A 25,772-nucleotide genomic window follows, 5' to 3' on the forward strand; every position below is an offset into this window, starting at 1 on the left:
CCAGATGGCAGACGGACTCCTTGTGCCACGACTGGTTAGAGCCCAGCTGGGGGAGTGCCTGGGTTCCTTCTCACCCGCCCGCCATTAATCATCGGTGACCCCCGGGCTCTCAAACGCAACACGTCCCGCAGCGTTTAGCCTAAATGTGGGACTGGATGATGGGCTTTGCTAAAAGCAAAATGCATTTGGTTTAATGTAACTAGATTTAGTTAGTTTTAACTAGGCATAGTGCTAAAGACCATCAAATTAGTTTTGTGGCTAGTGCGATACTAAACATTGGCAAAATTAACTTTCTTGCAGATATTTCATGAAAATTACATAACATAAAATTTGCAAAGTTATATTATGTGGCTTCTTGCATGTATGGCGGCAGTTCAGAGGGGACGTCCATTGTGTGGTGCTAAAACGTAGTTCAATTTTCTCCCAAACAGATGAGGTTAAATCTCTATTGGAGTTTTAAATCTAACCGATAGCATTAAAAGCCAATTTGAGGTGAAAAACGCAATTGTTGAAGCATCCATGTAATTCTGTGGTGCTTCTATAGCCCCTTTCACACATACAGCCTTTTCCAGAAAATTTACTGCAATTTTCAGGTTAGAGGTCAACCCTCTTTTAAATACTGGTAAATTTTGCTCTGGCAATTTCCCTTAATGAGAAGCTGTATCATTACCTATAAATTTCCATATTGATAGTATGTGTGAACACAGCCATAAGATTATCGTTTCAGTTCGTACAAGGTCAAGACGCACTGACATAAAGATGACAGATGACGCAATTCTTTCTTTGAAGAAAGAAAAATGTCAACAAATTGGTGAATCTAGAGCGCTACTCTTTATCCGAGCCGATGAAGAAATTTTCCGACAGCTTGAAGGAACAGTAAGCGATTCTGTTATGTATGATACAATAACCAGCGTACACGTACACATTATAATATACGTACACTTTAATGTCCTTTTCAGCCACAGATAGCGTCTCCGCCTTCGAATGCTAGCGAAAGCATTTTGTTCTCTGTAGTTTATCAGTCTTATTTGAAGTCATCACATACAATGTCGTTGAGTCTCGAGCAACTGCATAAATGTAAACATTTGCCAAAAAACTGAAAACATCACTAACATTACCAGTCGTAATGTACCAGACATAATACCCCACCATGTTTTCAAACAAGAATCCTACATTTCCGGCAAACTATGTCACAACGTTGTAATGCCGTTTCATGTGTGAATAGCACATTTACCAGGAAAGGCAACCTGACAATTTTCCTGTAATTTACCTGATTGCATGTGTGAAAGGGGCTTAAGACACTTTCGGCTCACGTGACAACTCGCATGCTCTTCAGGGCTCGGATACCACTCTTACAAAAAAACTAAACTAGCCGCAACTTGCCGCAGATTTGCCACTTGTTATTTTCATATGCAAATGAGCTTTTGATTCACAGCAGATGTTTGCCAGAAGTTTGCAGCTCTTCGCCGGTAGTGGTGAACCTCCGGCAAACCTTTGGCAACAATGGACAATTTGCCGCAAAGCTCATTTACATGTGAAAATGATCAGTGGCTAATTTGTGGTAAATTTGCAATGAACTCTCAGTTTTCATAAGGGCGGTCCTTTGCATGGCAATTGCAATACTAAATCAGTTGTTTGAACAAGCTTGTAAATATAGTTGGTTATGTAATGCAAATATTAAAATATATCACATTAAAAAGTCATAAGATTTCATTGTGTGAGGAACAGCGAAAAGAATGCATTTATGAACTGATAACCTGCCATTTTATTCGTGATTTGTATGAAAGTGAATGAGTTGTTGTTGCAGAGCCTCTTATGTTCATTTCACCAAGACACTGCCATGATACGTGCAATGAACCTTGTAAAAATAATTTTGATAAAATGTTGATATAGTAACGGGATTCTATGAGACCAGTTTGGAAATATTGATGACTCAGCCTGCACTACACAGATTTTTGTCCAATCAAATGCTCTCTGGAATAAGAATGTCCCTCCCCCTAAAAACACCTAACTGTCTAGCATGATTTTCTTCCATGGAACACAAAAGAATAAAAGTAAACTGTGTTAAGCAGATGAAGTTAGGGACTGTTACCATTCACTTTGATTGTATAAATAAAAATAAATTTTTTTTTAAAAAAGAGCATTATTGAAATTTCTCTTTTGAGAAATTCTTAGATGGAAGAAAGTCCAAAGAGGTTTGGAACAACAAGAGTAAATGATGACAGAATGTAAATTTTTGTATGAACTCACCTTTAAACTTTAACTGGTTTGAGTTTAGCAGAAAACCGTGGAGAAGAAAACAAAAATGAGCAATTTAATGTGGATGCGCACACAATAAAAGACAAGAGAAACAGGCTTGTTTTGATCAAGATTTTAATGAAAAGATTCTAAAATGAGTTCTCGTAGCTGTACATTAAGACTGTGAATGTAAGATGAGCTCTGTACACCGTGTTTTATTCACATGACACAGAATTTGAGCTGCATGCCGCATGTAGCTCTGACCTGAATACAAGCTCTTCGAGGAGTTGGAATGTGAAACCGCGGTGTTGTCTGCAAGCCGTGTTCAAGGCTGATCAATAAACACAATTATTTGAACTAATAATCAAAAAAGGTGACTTGTCTTTATACACAAGAGCACAAAACTTCTCAATGTCTTAAAATACTGACAAAGCTGTGAGAATAAATATTTATGTATGAAGTTATTGGAATGATTATTAAGATCAAAAATGTATTGTAAAGGGGGTTGGACAGGCTAGCAGTATGACTTGCGCTAGTAGAGCGTTTCAATGTGATATTGCATACAAGTAAAAACATATGGAAAAATGCCCACCTGCTATGCACATGCTTGTAAATCTGGCTTTGGTTTAGTTAGTTTGGGTTGATTTGGTAACTTGAGGTCCCACTGAATGCTTACTTACCAGTTATATTGACGAAGGCAATCTTCTGAAGCATAATACTCTACGGGATATGTAGAATAATCAGACAAAACTTAACATTAGCAGCAAACAAGTGTGAGATATTTTATATTCTGTCGTTAATCTTTGAGTTTACTTAACCCTTGTGCGTCAATAAAAAAAAGTTACTCAGGAGGTCCTTCGAGGACAAAAATGTCCACGTCAAAAAACTGCCATAAAAATATTCTATATTAATATTATTTTCCACTTTTACTGACTTAACCAACATCAGTCCTGATCATAACTACTAAATATTCATTTTCAGGATTTTAACCCATTAAATGCCAAATGTTTGTTTACATAATGCCACTGTTGTTTTTTTTTTACACACACACAAATTTCTCAATACACACATACAAATACACTCTGACATCCATACCAACACACCCACACAATTTTAGCTGCATCATTTGTTCAATTGGCCCACATTTGCTCTAGCAAACAGAAAATGGGGGAAAAGCTTGTATTTGCTCCATAGGCTAAACATGAGAAAAATGGCGCCATCTGGTGGAAAATATTAAAAATGTAAATTTGGAAGCCAGGACTCTGGAATGAAAGCATAATATCACAGAATTCATGATTTTATGCTTTAATGGCACTGGGATCAAATATCGCAGTTTTAATGGGTTTCAATGGGGACATTTTTGTCCTGAAGGTCCTGAGTGTAACTATTTTGTGTACACAGTGTATTATAGGAACTGAGGTTGAAATATCAATATTTCCCCCCAAAATACACACCTTTGGCAAAATGTATGACGTTGGCATTAACACAGCCAAAATGATCGAAAAAACTAAAATGAAAAAGACAAAAATGTCCTGAAGGTCGCACAAGGGTTAAAGCTTCGCAGCTGAAGTAGACATTTTCAATTTAAAACAACTGATAAAGGTGCATCGCCTAGATCTACAAGTCATCAGTGTGAACGTAGAAAAGTGCATTTTATAAAGCTTAAAGATATTTGATCTTATAGTTACAAGACATGGATAAATGTATTGTTTGATTTTGAGTATTTTTAAGAAAAACCTTTGGCTCACTTGGGCATTAGATAAACTCCCCCAAAGAAAGAAAACTGAATTGAACGGCCTTGAATAATAGCACGTGACAACACCGGAGCTTTCGGTACAGAAAAACATAACCTTGAATGCCTTTGACACAATTCTAAACGATACCTTCCTGTATCGGCAGGCAGAGGCGTACAGACACAGAGATCATTTAAAATCAACAAACAGACTTTCAAAGTGTCCATGACAAGAAAAATGCATGATCGAGAGCATATGCATGCTTTGAATGAGTGAAGATTACAAAACCATGTTTATGACGGACACTTCATGGGAGAAATACATTCCTCATGTCTATATCTTCACAGGTTTGAAAATGTTCTAAGCTTTGTGTCATTTATTTTTATTTTCGCTCGGCTTACTACAACAGAATAAACTCGGACCCTGAAAACACCTTGTCTCACCCAAAGTGAACTCTTTAAAAAGTGAAAACAGGATCAAATAAATACATTCATCACTGACAATAGACATTTGATATAAAAAGTGAACACTGTCAGTAAGTGTTTGCACCAATGATGAGAGAGGAGAGGCCAGTCGCTTTTTTAACTTGCTTCTTTTGTGGACAAAATAAAAACAGGCAGCTCAGAATACATACAAATGAAAAACAAAAGACAAAAGGAAAAAAATAAAGGGAGATTAATCTCTCGAAAAAATACAAAATAAAATATATTTATTTATATATACTATATATGCAGCAAGTCCTAAAAAGTTACTTTGAGGTAAATGTGTATGTAGTTATTCATGCGTATTTACATATTTAAAAACAAAAAAGCAGCAGATTCATACAAATATTGATTTCAATGATGATATGATTTTCATAAGGGATGTCTCAGCACATTTTAAAGGGCCAATCGTAAAGCGAGTGGTCAAACCTATAAAGTAGCAGCCAAATCAAAGCTTTAAGCTACGTTCAAAGGGTAAGACACAGATACAATTTGTTTCACTTTCGTTTTAAACCTGGTGGTGACCTACACAGAAGCACATTTAAACTGGCCTCCCCTCACCTGAGGTCTGCAACTGTAAGAGTTTATGTAAACAATGAGATATTATACACAAGTATCTTTATGTCAGACAAGCGGTCAATTAATCAATCATTCAAAATGTGCTTTGGTTTAGAAAATAGTCTGAAAATTTGGGTATGAGCTTTTATCTTATGCGTTTATACATTTTGCACTTACTAGAATTTTTTCCTAAAAAAACAACAAAAAACAAACAAACACTAGAACTTAAAAGTAAACGTTTTCCACGTACATCTCTGGCTTTTTTTTTTTTTTTTTTTTTTTTGAAGGCGTTTTGAAATGGAAACACACTCGTAAAATGTATTTAGTAGGAAACTAGTGTTTTGCTTTTCATTCATTAAAATACAGAAATTGACACAGTATTGACACAGTCTTACAAATGTAGATGAAAGCTCCACATTTCAAAATATGCAGAACTATCCCTGAAGATTTGAAGTAGAAACATTATTGTCACAGTATGAAACTTTTTGTCATCCTTTTTCAACTCTCCCAGTTCTCTCAGCTATAGTCACAAATTGCTGGAATCGACAATAGAGCATTTTATCAACCCAAGACATCAGTTCTTATAAGTTGTTCTAATTAAGTACTTGTAAATTAGCAAGATATCAATGGGAATTGTTTCCTGGAATCCTATTTAGTACATAAAAAGTGATAAAAATAGTCTTCCTGAGTTGAGGGGTGTATCAACGCCAGAGCGCACTTATCATTAGACTGTAACAAAACAAACTCTGAACACTTTAATATCCAAGATATGAATGTATAAGAAAATTAAGACTTATTGGTGACCAGAGGTCGACCAAAAGTGGATTTTGCAGATACCAATAACTAAGGTGGTAGGAAAGGCCGACAAATGATTAAATGGCCGATAGTTTTTAAAAATCGATTTATAGAACGTCAAAAAAAAATCTTATTTTTCTTACTATGGCGGGCACAGAAAAAGAGTCCAAAATTAATTAAATCCCATATGCGGTTTATTGTTCAACCAAAATCCCAATATTAACCAAAAAAAAAAAAACAACAAAAAAAAACAAAACAAAAAACACGATTTGGTGCATAACGCAGGAATTTTAAGTATAATCAAGCTCAAAACACAACGGGGGCTCTTATTTTGAAAATTAAAAAAATTATTAAAAAAAACTATCAGCAACTATCGGCACAGATTTTTGCCGATAACTGATAATTCCAAAAAGCAACTATTTGCACCGACTAATTGAAAAAAACCGATATATCGTTCTACCTCTATTGGTGACCATCATTCATTTAAAGTTAAATATAATTGTCTATTTTGGTTTCCTTTGGTGCGCAATACTGTAATGAAACATCTCTAATCAATAACAAACATTTTGACCACTTTTGTACATGTGGCAATCAGTAATATTTCATAGAAATGGAATCAGGTGAAATAAGCACAGTACAAATGTCTCCAGTGTTTTGACTTGTATAAACTAACTGAGACTAATTTAAATTAAAAGGAGAATAATAATAAAAAAAAAAAAATAAAAAATCGGATTCCAGGAAAAAGTGTAAACAATGCTCCTTTTAACATGACTATAGCTTCACCCCTAAGTTCATCGTTAGCGAACCCAAACACAGGACTTTGGAGAAAGAACCAGAAAAAAAACAACCCAAAAAAGGAATGCCATTAAGACATTAAGTAGGCTAAGATTTACACATGGAATGTGATGCACTTGGATTGGCGAAAAAAAACGTAATCTGTAACTAATGAAATGAAGATGATGGCAGCAAGGAATTTCAGCACTGAACGATAAATACATACATCAGCGTTTACCTAACACTGACAATGTAACATTCACCCATCACAATTACCAGCATTTGTAATAACCAAAAAATACTTTTTCAACATGCATACTTCACATAATACCTATATCTCGAATGAATAAATGATAATGTTTTTTTATGCGATGCCATGTGACAGCATCATTTTACAACAAGGTTTTTTGGAGTTCTGATGGCTACAAAGCAATCCAGTGCATTATTTCCTCATTCAGTAAGCTTTCCAAGTATGGTCGACATGTAACACAATAACCTATAAAACCCGCTACTCATAATTATTGTTTTCTCTTGGTCTGACCTCAAATTAATTAGTCCTTCTGAAGTTTTTCAAAGTCCCTCTGCAGACAAAGTAAGAAACAGAAAGACACTATTGAGAAACTATTGTAAACTTCGAAAAATGGAAAGCCACCAGAAGTAAGTTCATTGGTTTTTTTTTTTTTTTTTTTAAGTAAATGTCAAGTACAAACTAACGCCCCAATACATTGCTCTTTGTCAAGAGCTAAAAGACAAAAATGACATCCTTACCTCCTGCAATGTAATCTAAAACCTTTGGTTGGGATATTCTACAGGAAACATCTGTTGGTAAGCCATTCTCCCCAATATTACAATTTCTCTTTGGATTTCTCTGACATAACATTTTTCAATACCTTAAATACATACACCCAAATAAGCTAAGTTCTACGTTAATGCTTTCAAAACTTAAAACCTTTGTTGATGGGTACGTTACAACTACTTTAAAAGCCTCAGCAAACTTTATACATCTATATTCAGAGACCTCCATATGTCCAATGAATGTATTGTTCTCAAGAATTAAGAGGTAGCAATGTGACAAGACCGTACGTGCTTGCCTTTCTTTCTTTTTTTTTTGTGAAGGGAAAAACGTAACTAATAAGTGTAAATTAATAGTACCAACAGAATTTTGAAGTTCAACATCACTAAAATGAATGCTACCCGACCCATCACTCCAACCAACCCAACCCTCTCTGATCCCAAAAGAAATATCAAAAGAACTTCCAGTTAAAACATTCACAGAAGCTTATCAATAAGTTATCTAAAGTAAATCTAAAAACAAGTACCTTTAAGTTTGGCTTTTCTTTGAGAGTAAAAACCTCTATATACTATGAGAGTAAACGATGTGGCTTAAAGGACGCCCATGGCCTTTCGTCACCAAGTTGCCTTTGGCTTACGTCCAGATGTAGGTGGGACACAGCAAGGTTACACCAATCTCAAAAGCTCCAATATCTCTGTTGATGATCCACAGAAGCTCATGATACAGTCCAAAACTTAAAGATAGTTTCCCAGCTACAGCCAGAATAAGCCAATGGGTACGAGGTACGGAGTAGGCATACTGGGAAATGTTTGGTTGCATACACAAAGCTTTCATGAAATACCACACAAATGATTACAGACAAGCTATCTCGCAAGTCTGACAAGACTATTTTTGAGACCCTTAGAGACACTTCAAAGAATTTTAAACTTTTGAATTCACAATACATTGATGCGCACAGAATAACCTGGTTGTTGCCTAAACCTTGTTGAGAGTTCTACATAATATATACCACCAGAACTCTGCTCAGGCCATGAGCGATATTCTTTAAAAGACCAAGAAAGGAAAGAAGGAATATGCTCGGGGATACTAAAATAACAATCAAGACAGACCACATGGACTTGAGACTTATAAAACCAACGCATAGATTGCTGTGGTTGACAGTGGTCTGAACATCCCATGGAATCATACAACAGCATCAGTATCCCAGTTTTACATTCACAGCTAAATTAAAACAAAAATCATAAGCCTATCAAATCATACCGATTGTTTTAATCTTTTAATCCATTGTTGGGGCTCCTTGTTTGAATGGCTCCTCTAGTCTAGTTTACAGCAGAAGAGAATCCAGCTTTGGGTTATTTGTTCCTTACAGTGTAAGAGGTGTGCGTGGTCTCTTTTTGCTGAGGGTCTCCTGTTCAAGGAGTCTTTGGCTTATGACGGGGAGGTATGCATCCGTAAGTGGCTAATGAGGTTACGCTGCTGGGTAAACTTGCCCCCACATAGCTGACATTCATACGGCTTCTCACCTGAGTGGACCCGCATGTGCTCTGTGAGCCGGTATTGCCGGGTAAAGCGCATGCCACACTCATCGCAGGCGAAGGGCTTCAGCCCCAGATGGCTGCGCATGTGGCGCGTCATGGTGCCACGCTGGGTGAACATCTTGCCGCAGATATTGCAGGGGAAGGGACGGGTGAGCCAGTGGGTCTTCTCGTGTTGACGGAGAGTGGCAGGATCTTTGTAGCTCTTGTTGCAGACCGAGCAGCTGAAGCGACGCGACTCGGTACCGTGGACATGTGTTATTTGCGAAGACAAGTCTTCCGCTTCTATTTCATCTTCCTTTGGATAAGAGTCATCCTCCTCCTCTTTGATGTACAGCTCTTCCTCTGTATGGGTCTCCACATGGGTATTGAGCTCCTCAGAGCTTGGGAACCCTTTACCACAGGGTATACAAACATAAAGGTTGTCACCGAGGGCAGGCTCGAAGCCTTCCTGGCGATAGACGTAATTGGCACTATTCCGCCCACCTTCGCTCTCACTCTGTCCGCTCTCTTCACTGTGCTCTTGCCCATTTTCTAAACCGTCTTCCTCATCTTTGCACTGGAAGGAGATCTCGGAGTTGCCATTTCCACCAGGGAGTCTTTCACCAGCCACATTTATTCTTTTGGCAACTCCATTGAGTAAAGGCCCTCGATCCGGGTCTTCACCTTTTTTGCCTTCACTCTTGGGTTTCCGCCTCTGCCGTGCAACCTGACGGGAACTTTTATGCTGGTCCATGTCCAGAAGTGGTTGGCTCTCTTCACATTCTCCTCCACCAAGCTCCATGGGTTCTCCCCCAGTGAGGTTCTGTGTGTTGGTGTTCTCATCGAATGAGGCACTGTTGGCTGTGGATTCTGAGGCAGACTGAGGTGATTCTTGTGGGATACTGCTGGGACTTACTTCTTCGGTGGCTGTGCTCCCTGAGGGGCTTTTCTTGGAAAGGTCTAGGCCAAGTGCCTGCATGCCACAACTGCTGTTACCGTTGCTTCCATTTTTACTCGTAGAGGGACTTGCGGAATTTCTCACAAAAATCTCATCCTCAGACAAGTCGTCTTTGAGTAACTCCTTGTGCTTCTTTGTCTTCTCACTGTCTTTTAACCCAGACATTTGGTTTAGAGTTACAGGCGTAGAGGACAACCTTTGGTTCCTAGAAGTTCTTCCATTGGTAGGAGTTGTGGGTTTATTAAGAAGGGATCTTCCATTGCGCTTAAGCTCCTTTCTGCAGAGAGCAGCCAGGTCATGAAGTTGGAGGTAGCTTGCTGCTGTGAGAAGGGCATTGAAATTGTGGTCACTGAACTGATCGGTGGACAAAAGCTTGCCAGTGTAAATGAAGTCTAGAACCTGCCGGAAAACCGACGGGTTGACCATGTCCGTGTCGAGGTTAATCAAGTTGTCATGAAGGATAAGGGATTTGAAATAAATACTGCTGGCTGCCAGGATGTTCTTGTGTGCCCGAAAAAGGGCATTTTCTACAACTATGATCACATCACACAGATAACCTTTGGCTCTTTGTTGGTTCAGCTGCAGCAGCAATTGTTTGGCATGATTTGGCAATTCCATTTCCAACTTCTTTTTCTTCACCTAAAAAACCTAAAAAAAAAATAATTAAAAAATATCAGTTAGTCATTGTTGAAAATAAAATTCACAGTTTTATAACCTGTAAACACCTACTAGAAAGGTCACATTTAAGGGTTACAAAGTAGTTTCATGTGTTTCGTACCTTTTGCAGAAAGTTGCCAGGAATTTTTCCTGGCAGGCTACTGAGGCCCTAACCCTGCCCCCACCTCTAATCCTAACAAAATTGGACTTGTTGCCTGCAAGGCACAACCCGAGACACCTTTCAGGTATCTGCATGTAAATGAAGGTAAACCTCTGGTTACAGAAGTCTTGCAAGTCACACACGACATTCATACAGTGTTTATTTGGTGTGCCACAGTAACCACACCTATCCCTACCCCTAAACCAAACCCTAACCTAACCTTAATAACAGCAAATTGCACTCTCGGGAGACAATGCAACCAGAGGGTTCACTTCTAGACACAACCATGTTCTGCTGACACTTTTCATCTTCCTAAACAACCAAAATGACAACATAAGCGTCTCTGCTGCCCCAAACAGCTTTGGGGGATCCGTGACTCAACGTGATGTTACTGCAGGTTGACTAATGTACAAAATAAGTTAATGTTCTTTGGAAAATTTGGAGTATGAGGCAAGTTCATGTAAGATTGTTTATTTAATCAGTCAAATTTCAAGACATGGCCGGTCATGTAGTTATGTGAATAAATGACTCCTTCTAGGGCACTGATATGACTAGAGTCTTCATCTTATGCAAGTTTTAAACATTTGTCCAAAATACTATTAATATCTTTTTGGTTTAACAAAAATTTAAATGGTATACTTTTAATTGAAATCTACTCTGTTTTCGATGTATTCTTATCCATTTACTATATAGCATCAATTCACATTAAATATATTCAACCAGAATAGGGTCCACAATGGTCTCAAATAAATCCTTAAAGAATTCCAGGGCCTTAATTTAAAATTCCAAGCACAAACCGGCACTGCGACCATTATGATGCCTGCTGTCAGAACATGCTTGTAAAGAAAGAGAGCTGAACCTCTATTGATGGAACCTAAATGCTGGCATCATATTCTGATTCAAGTGTATACAAATTCTCAGCTTTCAGCTTAAAGCAGAGAAGGGAAGAAAGGCTTGAACAGTAACACAATTTCTTTTCTTTTATGGGCGTCCACAATGGCTTAACGTTCCTGCCAGCAGTCATTAATGCCAGCCTCCAGGGTCAGACCCTTTGTTGTGATATGGGGGTTGGGTGAAAAAGGCTAGTGGACTTTACCGGCTGGCTTGTGTGATGGACAGCTTGAAACCAGAGCTGGGAGATCACCAAGGGTGTGGTGGGAATCAGGTAAACCAGCACCCTTTCCAGTGGGTGAACAGGCCCCAGCTTGCAGCAGAATCATTGTAATGCAGCAAAGACGACTTCTGCTATTCAACGAGACTTTATCTAACAAGAAATTATATTTGCAAAATGATCAAACACATCTTTACATTCGCAACATGCATGTTGTGATTGCTCAATGCCCTATTTGTGAACATTTGTAACAAGAAATAGCAAAGGTGGAGTACCCGTTATTGCAGTATACCGGACTTAAAGCTACTCACGTTATTGCAAATGGTTATCCTTGCATATTAGATCCACTGAAATCAATAATGGCACAGATTTATATTGAAGCCATATTTTTCAGGACCAAATTAACAATTAGGGGTGTAAATCGGATGTTTCATCACGATACGATCTTATATCGATTCTCTTGCCCTGCGATCCGTTATTTGCCGATACTTCAAAGTCTGCCGCGATGCAGTTTCGATTTGATTTGATTCAGGGCCCTGCGATCGATATTCCGATATTATGTGCCTGTTTTACACAATCAATTAATTTTTTATTGCCCTCTAATGCAACCAAAATATAATTTGAATATTTTATTGTGCTCTCTGAAAAGTGCTGACATCCACAACAAAATAAGGTACTTCAGATGTTGAAAACAATCATACAGATACTAATATAAAAAATATCGTCACACAGAAGTGATCATCAAGGGTTTGATTACAGCTTATTTTTCAGTTTAATCCAATTCAAAGTACTTACATACCCATGACTTGTTTCCAACTATCCGTGCTATCCGCGGTTTCTTGGCTACAACCTCCACAGTTGTAATGAAAAATTCTGTTCCACTTAACTGGGATAAATGTTAGTAAGGGTGTTGATGTGTAAAGTCTTATAACTGATACTAGTGCTGAGAAGGTGTTTCTCTTTCCCTCATTAGTGCTATTCAGAATGTCGGTGTTGTCAAGATGTTTCACATGATGGTTGAACTGCTCCATGGTACATTTAAATAGCAAATTCTCATGTAAAATTCAAATGGGTCGCATGTGCAACAATATCGATGGCAGCCAGAATTAATCGCGCATGTGAGCTGTTCTGCATTTGTCATGAGAGCTCGAATATTAAGCAGCGCCCAGTTGATGCGCACACACGGATAGCAGAGCGCAATTTGGCTTTACAGACCCTCGCACATCCTTGTCCCACATGACAAGCGTATTTAGCGCTCATAAAAATGAATGTAATAAGGTTGCTTCATCGCATGACGGAAATGGGTACGGACGTGGCTGACATGAGAGTATTAATATCAAGGTGCATCTAAAAAAAAAATTATTATATCGATATTTACGCATTGTAACGATAACATTGTATCGTTGGTTATTGGATCAATGCATTGATCCAGATCGATGGATCGTTACACCCCTTATAACAATATTTCTATAGTCATCTGAAAAAGATTTATATAATGCAATAGGGAGAGGTCAGGGAGAGTTGAGTAACTCCTCATTATCATAAAAAACAGATCCATTTATGTATCTACTTCAGTGAATTTTTATCAGCTGTTGCAAAGACATCTAATACACATGAACTATTTATAGCCAATTCATGACCGTAGTGTGCAACTGAGCCAAAACCAATAATGGTGTCAGAATACCAGTCACTCAGCAGAATTATGAGCTCAAGACTACTTGATTCTGGAAAGTGTGTGATAAATAAACATGGAATGAGATATTTCACTAGATATTTAATTTCTACCAACAAAGCAATGCAGTTAAAAAATAAAAAAATGGCACAGAATGCACAGCTGAGAAAGGCTAATATACACACACATGCACACACACAAATAAATATCAAGTAACCCTTGACAGTTAACCCTCCAATGCATGGTATCCACTTCAATTGACAGATCTTCAAAAGCTGAAGAAAAACAAATTAGGGTGTAATGTTACATCAGAACCACTATGGGCAATTGCCTTTGGCCCTTACTTATAATTCTATATGACTGTCCAAGACTTTGTTTATGCTTGTTTTATGAGAACATAAATTCAACATGGTTGATGAAACTGATGATGCACCAAGTAACTCTAGAATATTTAACATTATCTTCTAATGGATGGATGTGTAGGCCTAGTGCATTTTAGGGGGAAAAAACAATTGGAAAAGATCATTTTCATTTTTAAGTAAAAAGAAACATACATCAGAAGGTTAATTAATTTACTTAAAAGAGAAAATGATTATTTTTAACATCATTCACCTAGTCACGCAAACATTGCTCACATTTACATTCTGAACAAATTTTACCCTAAAAACTCTTATTTTCTTAGACTTATTTTCAATTACGATTTTGGCTTCCAACGATTATGAAAACAAGATAATCGAGATAAAACGATTATTGTGCCACATTCTGTTTCGCAATGAAACACCCCGACGTTATATCTTTAAAGCATCCTTTATTCAAGTTCAAATAATAAAGAAGCGGGTTATGAAAAAAAACTCAGAAACTGGCATTTCTCAGTGCGGTCAGTGCCGCTTCTATGAGATGCGTGAAGTGACCGGAGAAGAGGTTGAATATTCTCCCGGCTGATGCACACTCTGGCGTGGGACGCTCGTCACTCGCATGTATTTGCTGCAGCTAGATTATAACATGATTGCTCGTGACATAGTGAATCATAACATGCGTCACGTTCACTGTATGTATCTTATCATGAAGAAAATCAGCGATACACAGCTCTATTAAGAAGAGAAAGCTTGTTTTTTGTGAGTTAAAGATGGATCGAAGTGAACATAAAGGTGAGACTGTAGTTTTAGCCCATTATAATATACACTGAACAAAATACGTTTTTGATTACTCTTTTTTTGGCTTGTGTTCCACGTACATTTACTTTAGGAGCTATACTGCAGTAGAAAAAATTGTTATCGGAGAGTGTTGAATACAATATTTACTCAGGGCTCGACATTAACGCTTGTCCGGGACAAGTGGATTTTTGAAGGGGCAAATGAAAGAGAATTTTACTTTCCCGACCGGACAAGCAGACTGATTAAAACGTCAATAACGAAAGAAATAACTGGCTTTATTTGTGGCTAGGCCTGTGTCACTTGTTAGAAAGTTAATATTCTTATTCAGCTGTTGAAAATAATCCAGAGCATGTAATTTTATAATTCGCTAGTGATCTAGTAACAGCTGCGTCCTGTATGATTGACAGCCGGCATATGCGTGTGTGCTGAACATGCACGTGTGTTCCGAAAATGCTCGCGCTAATGCGCGCCTAAATGGTCAAATACATTTCAAAATTCTGCCAAAATGCCCGTCTTGGTGAGGTATTCATGTAAACATAGAGAGTGATGTCTAAAGTGAACATAAAAATCTGACATTTTAATACAAATCTGCTGTTTAAGTATAAATGTAAGCTAACAGACCTGCTGCTGTCTAGTGTGTCATTATAATAATCAAACAACCATAACAAGAAAAACACTCACTGCTCTTGACTGGGTAACTTTAGTAGCTTTAAAAAGTATTAATGTTTTATAATCATACAGTAAAGACCAGTAGTAGTTTTATGTTTTATTTCATTCTGAATATTAACTTGAAACTGCTGTTTAAAACTTTTAAAGCTGTTTTCTTCTTCTTCTTACAGATAATGAAATCGAACCAAGTCTAGAGTTCAAAAACTAAGACTTTCAATAGACTTTCAATTGCAGCCGTTCAAAAAGATGCCTTCTTATTATGAGCACCTATTATGGTTTTTCAAATATTACCTTTCATGTAGTGTGTTATATAGCTGTTTGTGAATGTAAAAAAAGTCTGCAAAGTTTCAAAAATCAAAGTGCACGACAAATGGAGTTATTGACTCCCAAAAGAAAGAACCGATTCTGAACACCTGAAACGAGTCGTTAGTAATTCCAGACTTACTTCCTGTAGTAACCTACGTAATTTGGTAACAAAAAACCCGCCTCCGGTCTTCATTGGCTGCTCGCGAACAGCTTTGACCCGCCCTCAAACACTACACTAAGCGGTAGACCAATCACACCAGACTGGGACATCTGACCAATCAGAGCAGAGTATGATCTCTGAAAGGAGGAGTTTAGAATGAATCCTTTAGAATGGATCATTGAGTCGTTTTTGACACTGGGGAATAAAAGGTAACGCTGCAATTTAAATTATGAGCAAATTAAAGTGTTTTTTGACCTTGGATGCATGTAAATCTATTGTATGAGACCTTTAAAACCAAATTAGGCACATTTAAGAACCATAATAGGTGCTCTTTAAGAGACACAACAAACTTCTCCAATAAGTTACAATTACATTCTTCTCTAGAAGACCAAGATTGGTTAGTAACATTAGATGTGTCTTCTCTCTAGACCTCCATTCCACATAAGGAAAGTCTAGAATCTCTTGATTTTTTTTTCTTCAAAAAACTTCCCAAACTTCTACAAGACATGTTCACTTTATTCTAGACCTTACACAATTTATTTTGACCAGGAATTACTTTTTATTTGACAAAGTTTATTATCTCCAGGTTCAAGGCACTGATCTGGGCACCCCTCTGGCACCTATGCTAACCTTTTCATGGGGAATTTATTTATAATAATAATCCCTTTGGGCAATGCATTAAATACTGGGATAGATACATCGATGACTGTTTTCTAATTTGGAATGGAAATTAAGTGGAATTAAATGAATTTAATCCGTTTTTGAACTCTACACTTGGTTCGATTTCATTTTCTGTAGAAAAAGACCTTTCATCCATTCATCCTAGATGTGTTAATATCTAAGGACAACAATGTTGCCTCCACTTCAGTCTTTCGTAAACCAACAGATAAAAATACATTACTCTCTGCAGATAATCATCACCCACTACCTCTGAAAAAAGGTTTAACCTTTAAGTCAACTTCACCGACTGAGGAATTCAGAGGAGGAATTTGACAAACAGTCAGATGGAGCACAATTATTAAACAATACACAGAAGAAAAGAAAAACATTTTCAGTAAATTATGTTCTTACTTACAATGAGAAAAGTTGTAAGGTCAAATCCATTGTTAATAAATATTGCTTCGGATCCCCCCCCAAAAGACATTTTTTAAATATCCTACCATGTTCACCTATAGAAGATCTCGCAATTTGCCCAATATGTTGGTGAGATCAGATGTGGTGCGTGATGATACAAATCGGCCATCCATAGACAAGATATCACTTCATCCATTGCCAGACATTTCACTGAATACAACCACAACATTGAACAGTTGAAATGTATTAAGATTGAGAAAGTTATGAAGTCTCTGGTGGAGATAATGACAAAAAATGACTACAGAGAGAGGCATTTTGGATGTTTCATTTACAGACCATGTCTCCTGTTGGTTTAAATGAAGACTTTGATCTTTCACCTTTTTTGTAATTTTCTGTTGTTAAAAATATTGAAGTTAGGAAATTGTGTTTTTCTAGGTGACAATATTGATTAATGAACAGCATTTCATGCCTGATGCGTCATATTGCTCCTATTGGTGGTATGTCATTGATTGTATAATTGGGTTGATTTGGACATTGACGATTGGCTGATTAGCCAATTATGGACATCTGATAACACTTCCAGGCCATCTATAAGAAGATCAAATAAGAACAGAGTTGACACACTGAGGAAGGTTTTTGGATGTAAAAGAATAACTAACTCTTATGAAGGCATTTTCAGAGTGCAGACCTTCCTTTTTGCGATTAAAATTTTGGGCCATGGCACCTGAACTTTCTGGGAGAGTGTGGTGACAACATTTTGTTTGATTAAAAAAAAAAAAAAAATGTTAAATGCTTCTCTAACCATATTCATTCACCTGTAAATGGGCTGCAAGATTTGGGGGGAAAAAAATCATACTGCGATTTTATTATTATATATATATAAGGGGTATGTTTTTCACATGTTCAGCTGCCAAAAGGCTACTGGGGTTTTCACACTTGAGTCCTCTTAAAAAGAACAAACTGACTTTTTTTTTAAATTCACCCACAAATAAAGAAATTACATTTAACAATGCATTATATTATAGTATCTAAATATTTCATATAGATTTATTATATGTACAATCCTTCCTTTTCATGTTGGTAATAATAGTTCCACTTTCACTTGTTTCCGCTGGGAGTGTTATAAGGGTGACACACTCTCTCATGAGGTAAACAAACAACAGTAGAATGGAGGAAGAGCACATGTTTCTGGACTCTACAGGTGCTACTGTTAATGCTGTTTGCTCAGTAATCATTTAATAAAGATGTTTGAATTATACCATATCTTGTATGTGTTATTAATATGATACCTGTACCTGGTGGAGACTGAGATGCTGCTACCACAGATGATAATAAAAACTGCTTCATGCAGGACGTGCCGGTTTAGTGTAAATAAAGCGTACGTAAGCAAACTGAACCGAACTCCGTGAGCATGAGATGGAGTTGTGCAGCACAGAACCGCTCTGAAAATGCTGAAATAATGCTGTAACTTAACATACTGGACGGACAGAGCAGCGCAAATAAACTTCAAAGCCAGCGGACTAATTATTTAATTAAATCGCAGCCCAGGTCATATCATGATTTAGATTTTATTTTTATTAATTGTGCAGCCCTAACCTGTAACATAAAAACCAGTATGCCCAGGGTAAAGTGGTAAAATACGCTGGCTACCACCCCTGGAGTTTGCTAGCTCGCTAGTTCAAATCCCAGGGCGTGCTGAGTGACTCCAGCCAGGTCTCCTAAGCAACCAAATTGGCCCGGTTGCTAGGGAGGGTAGAGTCACATGGGGTAACCTCCTCGTGGTCGCTATAATGTGGTTCGTTCTTGGTGGGACACGTGGTGAGTTGAGTGTGGTTGCCGCGGTGGATGACGTGAAGCCTCCACACGCGCTATGTCTCCATGGCAACGCACTCAACAAGCCATGTGATAAGATGCACGGGTTGATGGTCTCAGACGCAGAGGCAACTGGGATTCATCCTCCAGCAACCTGAGGCAAATCACTACGCGACCAGGAGGACTTAAAAGCACATTGGGAATTGGGCATTCCAAATTGGGAGAAAAAGGGGAAAAATCAAAAACAGTATGCCCAGCCCTAAAACTAAACCCCATCAGCATGATACCATCTCTCAGAGAGTACTTACAGGCCTCAAGCACATCTAGTACACTTAAAGAACTGTCTAGATAAAATAAACCATTTTTCTTAGGGCAAACTTTTATAGCACCTTAGACCCCCCAAAAAAGAAACAAAAATGGAGAACACACTAAAAGTCAAGAAACACTTGAAAAAAAATGCATTTATCTAAGGGTTCAACACAAGTCTTGATAAGATGCTGCTGGTCTGCCAATCACTTTCCAGACATTTTGACCTCGCCTCAAAAACGACTCCTTCCGACACAGAGATGAAACAAACTGCTCTAATCAGAGAGATTGTTGTCTGAAAAAGTCAAAGTGCAAGAGGGGCTGGTAACAACACGGGTCAACAAGTTTGGCAAGGAGTATACTTAACCTCATATACAAGCTTATCCAGTGGCACGGATCCCTGGGGCCCCAATTTTAATGCCTTAATGCTGTAAAAACACAACAATCACTTATGTTCTTATGAAAAAGTGCATTGGTGAAACAAAACATTATACATAAGATCCATCCACATATAACTTCCACCCTTTTGGTGGACTTTAATGGGCAGGAAAAGGACCACAACATCAAGATGTATAGCCTAATGTTTGTGTAAAGATTCAAGGTGACTTAAATCTCAAACAGCAAAATCTTGAAATAGTGAATATCTGGGAATTGGGACCAAGTGATCTTAGTTATAATGACATCAGGCGAGTTAACGTGATCAGTGACACTTCCATAGACTGTGCCTACATACATTAAGATCTAAGTGCTTACTGTAACCACCCACTAACTTCTGGAGACCTCGGTTAAACCTGGAAGCCAGGAGAACCTGATGCAACAACCTAAACCAAGAACTCTGATAACACGGAATATATGAAGAATTCAAGGCCTTGGCCCAGTGCACATGTCCACTTTATTCAATGTTATGCCCTATTTGTGCTAAAAGATGTTTTCCTTTTACTCCAATCAAAAACTAAATTAATATATCATTCGTGATTAAAAAAGCTGATGAAACAACTAAGTTGTATACCAAGTTGCAAAGCACACAGTTATTAGTCTGGACAGCTGCAGATGAACGTACTTAGTCAACGTGTGAAATGATGTTCGCAACCAATTATACTTAATAACCAGGCATATTTCTGAGTGAAACAGGAAAATTAATTCAAAAAGAAGAAAAAAATATGCAAGATGGGACTTGATTTTATCCATTGGGAATTGATTCAGTTATGAAAAGTGGGTGTTAAATACTAGAATGGAGCCAGGTGGTTGAATGGGAGGGGTTGAAAAATAAGAGGGATTGGTGACATCAGCCAAAAATAAGTCATTTCAGCGGTTACAAACACACACACACACACACACACACACACACACACACACATTTTACGCAATTAGACATGCACATTAAGACCAGGAACATTTATTCATAAAGTAAATAGTGTCAATTTTGATTTCATGTTGACTTTTAAAATTTTAATTTGAACTAAGCTTACACGATTGATTATTGAAATACACTCTTTGAAATCAGTGTCAGATTTTCGGCATTTGTCCAGTGTTGCCCAGATAAAGTTACTGTATTTTGTGAATAAACTAAAAGATGATTTGGGTTTACATTCACATTATCTGTGATGTTGAAACTGGATGTAAAGTTATTTTCAGAATACCTCAGAAAGAAGATCCACTAACCCACAAATTGTATCCCATTCTAAGGGCCGAAACCTCTAAGCAAGTACGTGAACGTAGATGCGAGTGCTTGGCCACCGGTACGGTTGAACATGCTTAATGTGCGTTCTTGCGTTACCGTGGCAGGAACAAACCTCAGTACTCAAGGGAGTGATAGAGTTACCTTAAAACATCTGTGCCATTAAACTGGATGTTGTTATCTTTCTGGTAATTGCTATAAAAATACTGACTTTAACTTACTTGCTCAGCAATATTCTCTTCAAACTGTTGCTCTGCCACAATAGCAGTTGACACTAATGTCGCTATAGCGCCCCTTGCGTCAACGTTGAGAATAAAAAAAACATAGCTGCATTATGATTTGCGGTCTGACACATTTCAGAACGCAACGACGCGTGAAATTGGGCTTGCGTTGCAAGATCCGTCTTCGTTCACATACTTTTTAAGAGTATGTTTTGGCCCTAACCCTTTTCAAATCCTTACTAGTTTGCTAGCACACTTCATTCAGAACTTCCCGTTTGTGTCGTGAACATCTTTATAAAACTTCTGCTAGAAGCAAAATCACTCAAACCAAATCCAAGATCACTAAACATAAAATGCTTCACATAACAGAGCAGCCATATTTCTTGGTCATAAATCACGAATTCGTGAATCACTTTGAGACCAGATTGAGAAATCCTTGAATAACCGTCATTAGATAAAATCACATTCAAATTCTTTAACACAATCAAATAATATCTGCCAAGTTTTACTTCTTGTTTTAGCATTTTAACAAGTCGTCAACAAATAGGCCAAGCATGTTGGACAAGATTTCAGACAAAGGGCAATGCCTTCAAGCAACACGCACACAGTGCATGCATTCAGACATATAGGAATGCACGCCGAAACTGGCCTAAGAAGATTAAACTAAACAATCAAATTAAAAATCAACCTATACAGCCATACAGGTCAAGAACAGCATGTGGAATAATTTTGTCAATCTACAAACAAGGTTTACAGCCTTTAACATTTTCTTGTTAAAAACATGAAGGGAATTCGACGTGTAGCTAGTCAGACATACTTTTCCATCATTACTTCAAAGTTCCTACCAGACAAGTACAGATGGCATGAATAGATGTACAGATAAAGCAGTCATAAACATTGTACATTTAAAGGGATAGTTCACCCAAAAATACAAATTCTCTCATTATTCACTTACTCTGATGCCATCCCAGATGTGTATGACTGTCTTTCTTCAGCAGAACACAAATGAAGATTTTTAGAAGACAGAGCTCTGTCAGGTCCTTATAATAGAAGTATATGGGTGCCAGCACTTTGACGGTACAGAAGTCATATTTAGGCAGCTTAAAAGTAATCGACACGACTCCAGTCGGTCAATGAATGTCTTCTGAAGCGAACTGATAGGTTTATGTAAGAAACAGGTCCATAACTAAAATGTTTTTAACTTTAAATTGGCGATTCCATCCAGGGCTCTGATGCTGTTTGAAATGTCCGAACTCTCGCGTGATTGTTCGTCCTTCTGTTGTAAGCAGTGCTTCCGAATTCTCACGTGAACTCGCCGACGCACTTGCGTCACACTTCACATCAGCTGCTAGCAGGAATAATTAAATGTTAATAACGTTTTAATTGTCGATTTATTTTTTCAAACTTATTGATTTGCTTCAGCAGACATTCATTGATTGATTGATTAACTGGAGTGTGGATTACTTTTATGTTGCCTAAATACACTGATCAGCCACAACATTAAAACCACTGACAGGTGAAGTGAATAACATTTTATATCTCTTTAAAATGACACCTGTCAAGGGGTGGGATATATTAGGCAGCAAGTGAACAGTCAGTTCTTAAATTTCATGTGTTGGAAGCAGGAAAAATGGGCAAGCGTAAGGATCTGAGCGACTTTGACAAGGGCCAAATTGTGATGGCTAGACGACTGGGTCAGAGCATCTCCAAAACGGCAGGTCTTGTGGTTAGTACCTACCAAAAGTGTTCCAAGGAAGGACAACTGGTGAACTGGCGACAGGATCCCACAGAAGAGCTACTGTAGCACAAACTGCTGAAAAACTTAATGCTGGCCATGACAGAAAGGTGTCAGAACGCACAGTGCATCACAGCTTGATGCGTATGGGGCTGCGTAGCTGCAGACTGGTCCGAGTGCCCATGCTGACCCCTGTCCACTACCAAAAGCGCCTACAATGGGCACGTGAGTGCCAGAACTGGACCATGGAGCAATGGAAGAAGGTGGCCTGGTCTGATGAATCACGTTTTCTTTTAGATCATGTGGACGGCCGGGTGCGTGTGTGTCGTTTACCTGGGGAAGAGATGGCAGCAGGATGCACCATGGGAAGAAGGCAGGCCGGCGGAGGCAGTGTGATGCTCTGGGTAATGTTCTGCTGGGAAACCTTGGGTCCTGGCATTCATGAGGATGTTACTTTGACACATACCACCTATCTAAAGATTGTTGCAGACCACGTACATCCCTTCATGGCAACGGTATTCCCTGATGGCAATGGCCTCTTTCAGAAGGATAATGCGCCCTGCCACAGGAATGGTTTGAGGAACATGACAAAGAGTTTAAGGTGTTGACTTGGCCTCTAAATTCCCCAGATCTCAATCCGATTGAGCATCAATGGGATGTGCTGAACCAACAAGTCCGATCCATGGAGGCCCCACCTCACAACTTACATGACTTAAAGGATCTGCTGCTAATGTTTTGGTGCCAGATACCACAGGACACCTTCAGAGGTCTTGCGGAGTCTATGCCTCGATGGGTCAGAGCTGTTTTGGTGGCACGAGGGGGACCTACAAGATATTAGGCAGGTGGGTTTAATATTGTGGCTGATCGGTGTATGACTTTTGGACCGTCAAAGTGCTGGCACCCGTGTACTTCCATTATAAGAACCTGACAGATCTCCATGTTCTTCTAAAAATCTTCATTTGTGTTCTGCTGAAGATAGACAGCCATACACATCTGGAATGACATCAGGGTAAGTGAATAATGAGAGAATTTGTATTTTTGGGTGAACTATTCCTTTAAATTAATGAATGGGCGTAGATTTTGTTCCTCTGAAAGTGAAACAGACAAAACTCTCAGCTAATTAGGTGCCAAATTAGGTTAAAATCAAAATCTAAACCCACATCATGACTAACAATGAAACTCTCTCAATGATAATCACTTTAAATATACTGTCTTAAAGGGACTTCCCTGCCCCATTCACTCAACAAACCTGATCATCTGCATTATTCAAAGCAGAAACCAAGAGCTGCCTTTCACACGAGTATTGATTGGATTTTAACATGAATGCCACTTGCATCTGTTAAACTTCTTTTTATTCCCAGTTTCTTTGACTCAACTCCAATACCTTTGCGATGGACAGCGAAACAATTATGACAGGGCCAGTCTGAGCTCGCTAAGAAATTCAAAGATAAGCCACTTTGGACCATGAACGTAAACAACAGCACCTCACGAATCACTACCAACGAAACCATCCTTGATAGCACACGTACATCACCCAGATGTCTATTAGATGTGTGTGTTTACATCTGAAAGACGTATTTTTTAGGTTGCTTGCTAATCTGCAATACGTCTAGAAGGCGTTTCCTCTCGGATTTCAATAAAACGCTCAAAAGATGTCTTTGAGACATCTATGATTTAGAATGTTTGTAAATCTGATCTTTTTAAGATGTTTAGCAGATGTTAAACAGACATTTCTGAGATGTGCGTGTGCTATCTGGGATGTTTCTGGTTTGCTTACCATAATAAACATTCATTAAAACAGCATGCACAAGAGTAGAGATGTACCATGTAGTGTTCCATCATATCTTTGATACAAATTCTAGTATGCCTCTTTCAAGCAAGCTATCACCCAGATAGGGAGATACTTTAATAAGATGGTACAGATCAACCCAGCAACCACTGTAAAACAAGCCCCCTCCCCCAGTCCATTAAAATGGATGAGATAAGGTTCCTTAGGAAACATCTTCAAAGATATAAAGGAGGCAAAATGATTGAATTTAATACAAGACTCGTGCATCATTAAAATGCAATGCAAACCAAGACAACAAATGCATTAAATCACTAACAACCCTAATTCTGTCATAATGCAAAATCAAAGAAACAGAATGTTTACTTTCAACAACAAATGCAACTATCAACACCCTAATAAAGAAACAAACAAACACACACACACACACACACACACACACACACACACACACACACACACACAAACCTCACAATCACTCAACCAGTGTTGCTTCATAATGCAACCAAGTCATAATTGTGTCTATGATGTGAATGTACAACAACCACATAAACACAGCAGGCAAGACTCCACAGATTCCCAGTTCCCCCATTCTTAAATAGTGATTTGCGTCCATGCATTTAGTGAAACAAACACTGAAAAGCTCAACTCTTTATTATAATATCACATTGCATGCATTTATGCAATGCACAAATATTATATATGAGTATAATAATTGTTAAAAGGTGAAATGCACACAGGGAGAGGGGGGTGAAACTAGAGTTCCCTCCACATGGGTATCGAATGATCCTTTAAACTAAAGTATAAACATACACTAAACATTTATTTCATGTCTTTAAGATTGCATTCTAATATTGCATGCACCACACAGAAGCAGGCACGCGCCTTTTTAATAAAACGCACACATGCCCCTGCCAGGCTGCGCTCGCGCTGTGTGTGTGCGCATTAAAAGCCCCAGTGGGCACGCGATAAAGGCAATATGCTTGAGCAATCACTGTTTCTTTAAAAATACAAGAAACGTGATCGCAAATTCACCAGTTAATGCGTCACTAACGAGCGTTTATGGCGGAATGTAAAAAGCAAATGTAAAAATATATAGTATCTCTACCTTGATGCATCGACAGAAGCTCTTCAAACAGCCATCCTGTTTTCACATCTCACAGCTTTCCAAACGCCATCTTGCCTTGAGAGCTCGTGTGACGTGAGAAATTCTCACCCCTGACCCACATTTGAATAAGAGGCAGTAAAGAGAGGGGGAGAGATGGTGAAATGCCCTGCCTCTGCCAGCCAGACTCGCTCATTTGCAATCTCGCTCAACAGCCCTGGGCTGGTGAGATGGTGTAACGTGCCATGACCTGCTGCTGCCAGATTTGCAGGACAAATGCGTCCTGTGTGGGAGTCTGTCATGTGCATCATCACGTTG

The 25,772-nt window shown here is 38.4% G+C and overlaps 1 protein-coding gene across 1 annotated transcript; it reads right to left on the minus strand.

Moving 5' to 3' along the window:
- Nucleotides 1–2,356: 2,356 nt before the first annotated feature.
- On the minus strand, nt 2,357–25,546 carry LOC127433176 (hypermethylated in cancer 2 protein). Its single transcript, XM_051684884.1, has 2 exons — nt 25,458–25,546; nt 2,357–10,496 (listed from the first exon to the last, which is right to left on the minus strand). Exon 2 carries the CDS (start codon nt 10,464–10,466, stop codon nt 8,802–8,804), a length of 1,665 nt encoding a protein of 554 aa, XP_051540844.1. The 5' UTR covers nt 10,467–10,496; nt 25,458–25,546; the 3' UTR covers nt 2,357–8,801.
- Nucleotides 25,547–25,772: the final 226 nt, after the last annotated feature.

This window comes from Myxocyprinus asiaticus, chromosome 43 (assembly GCF_019703515.2).
Source record: "Myxocyprinus asiaticus isolate MX2 ecotype Aquarium Trade chromosome 43, UBuf_Myxa_2, whole genome shotgun sequence".
Taxonomy (NCBI): domain Eukaryota; kingdom Metazoa; phylum Chordata; class Actinopteri; order Cypriniformes; family Catostomidae; genus Myxocyprinus; species Myxocyprinus asiaticus.

Coding starts and splice junctions, on each gene's coding strand:
- LOC127433176 (XM_051684884.1), bottom strand. CDS start 10,466: ATGGAATTGCCAAATCATGCCAAACAATTGCTGCTGCAGCTGAACCAA.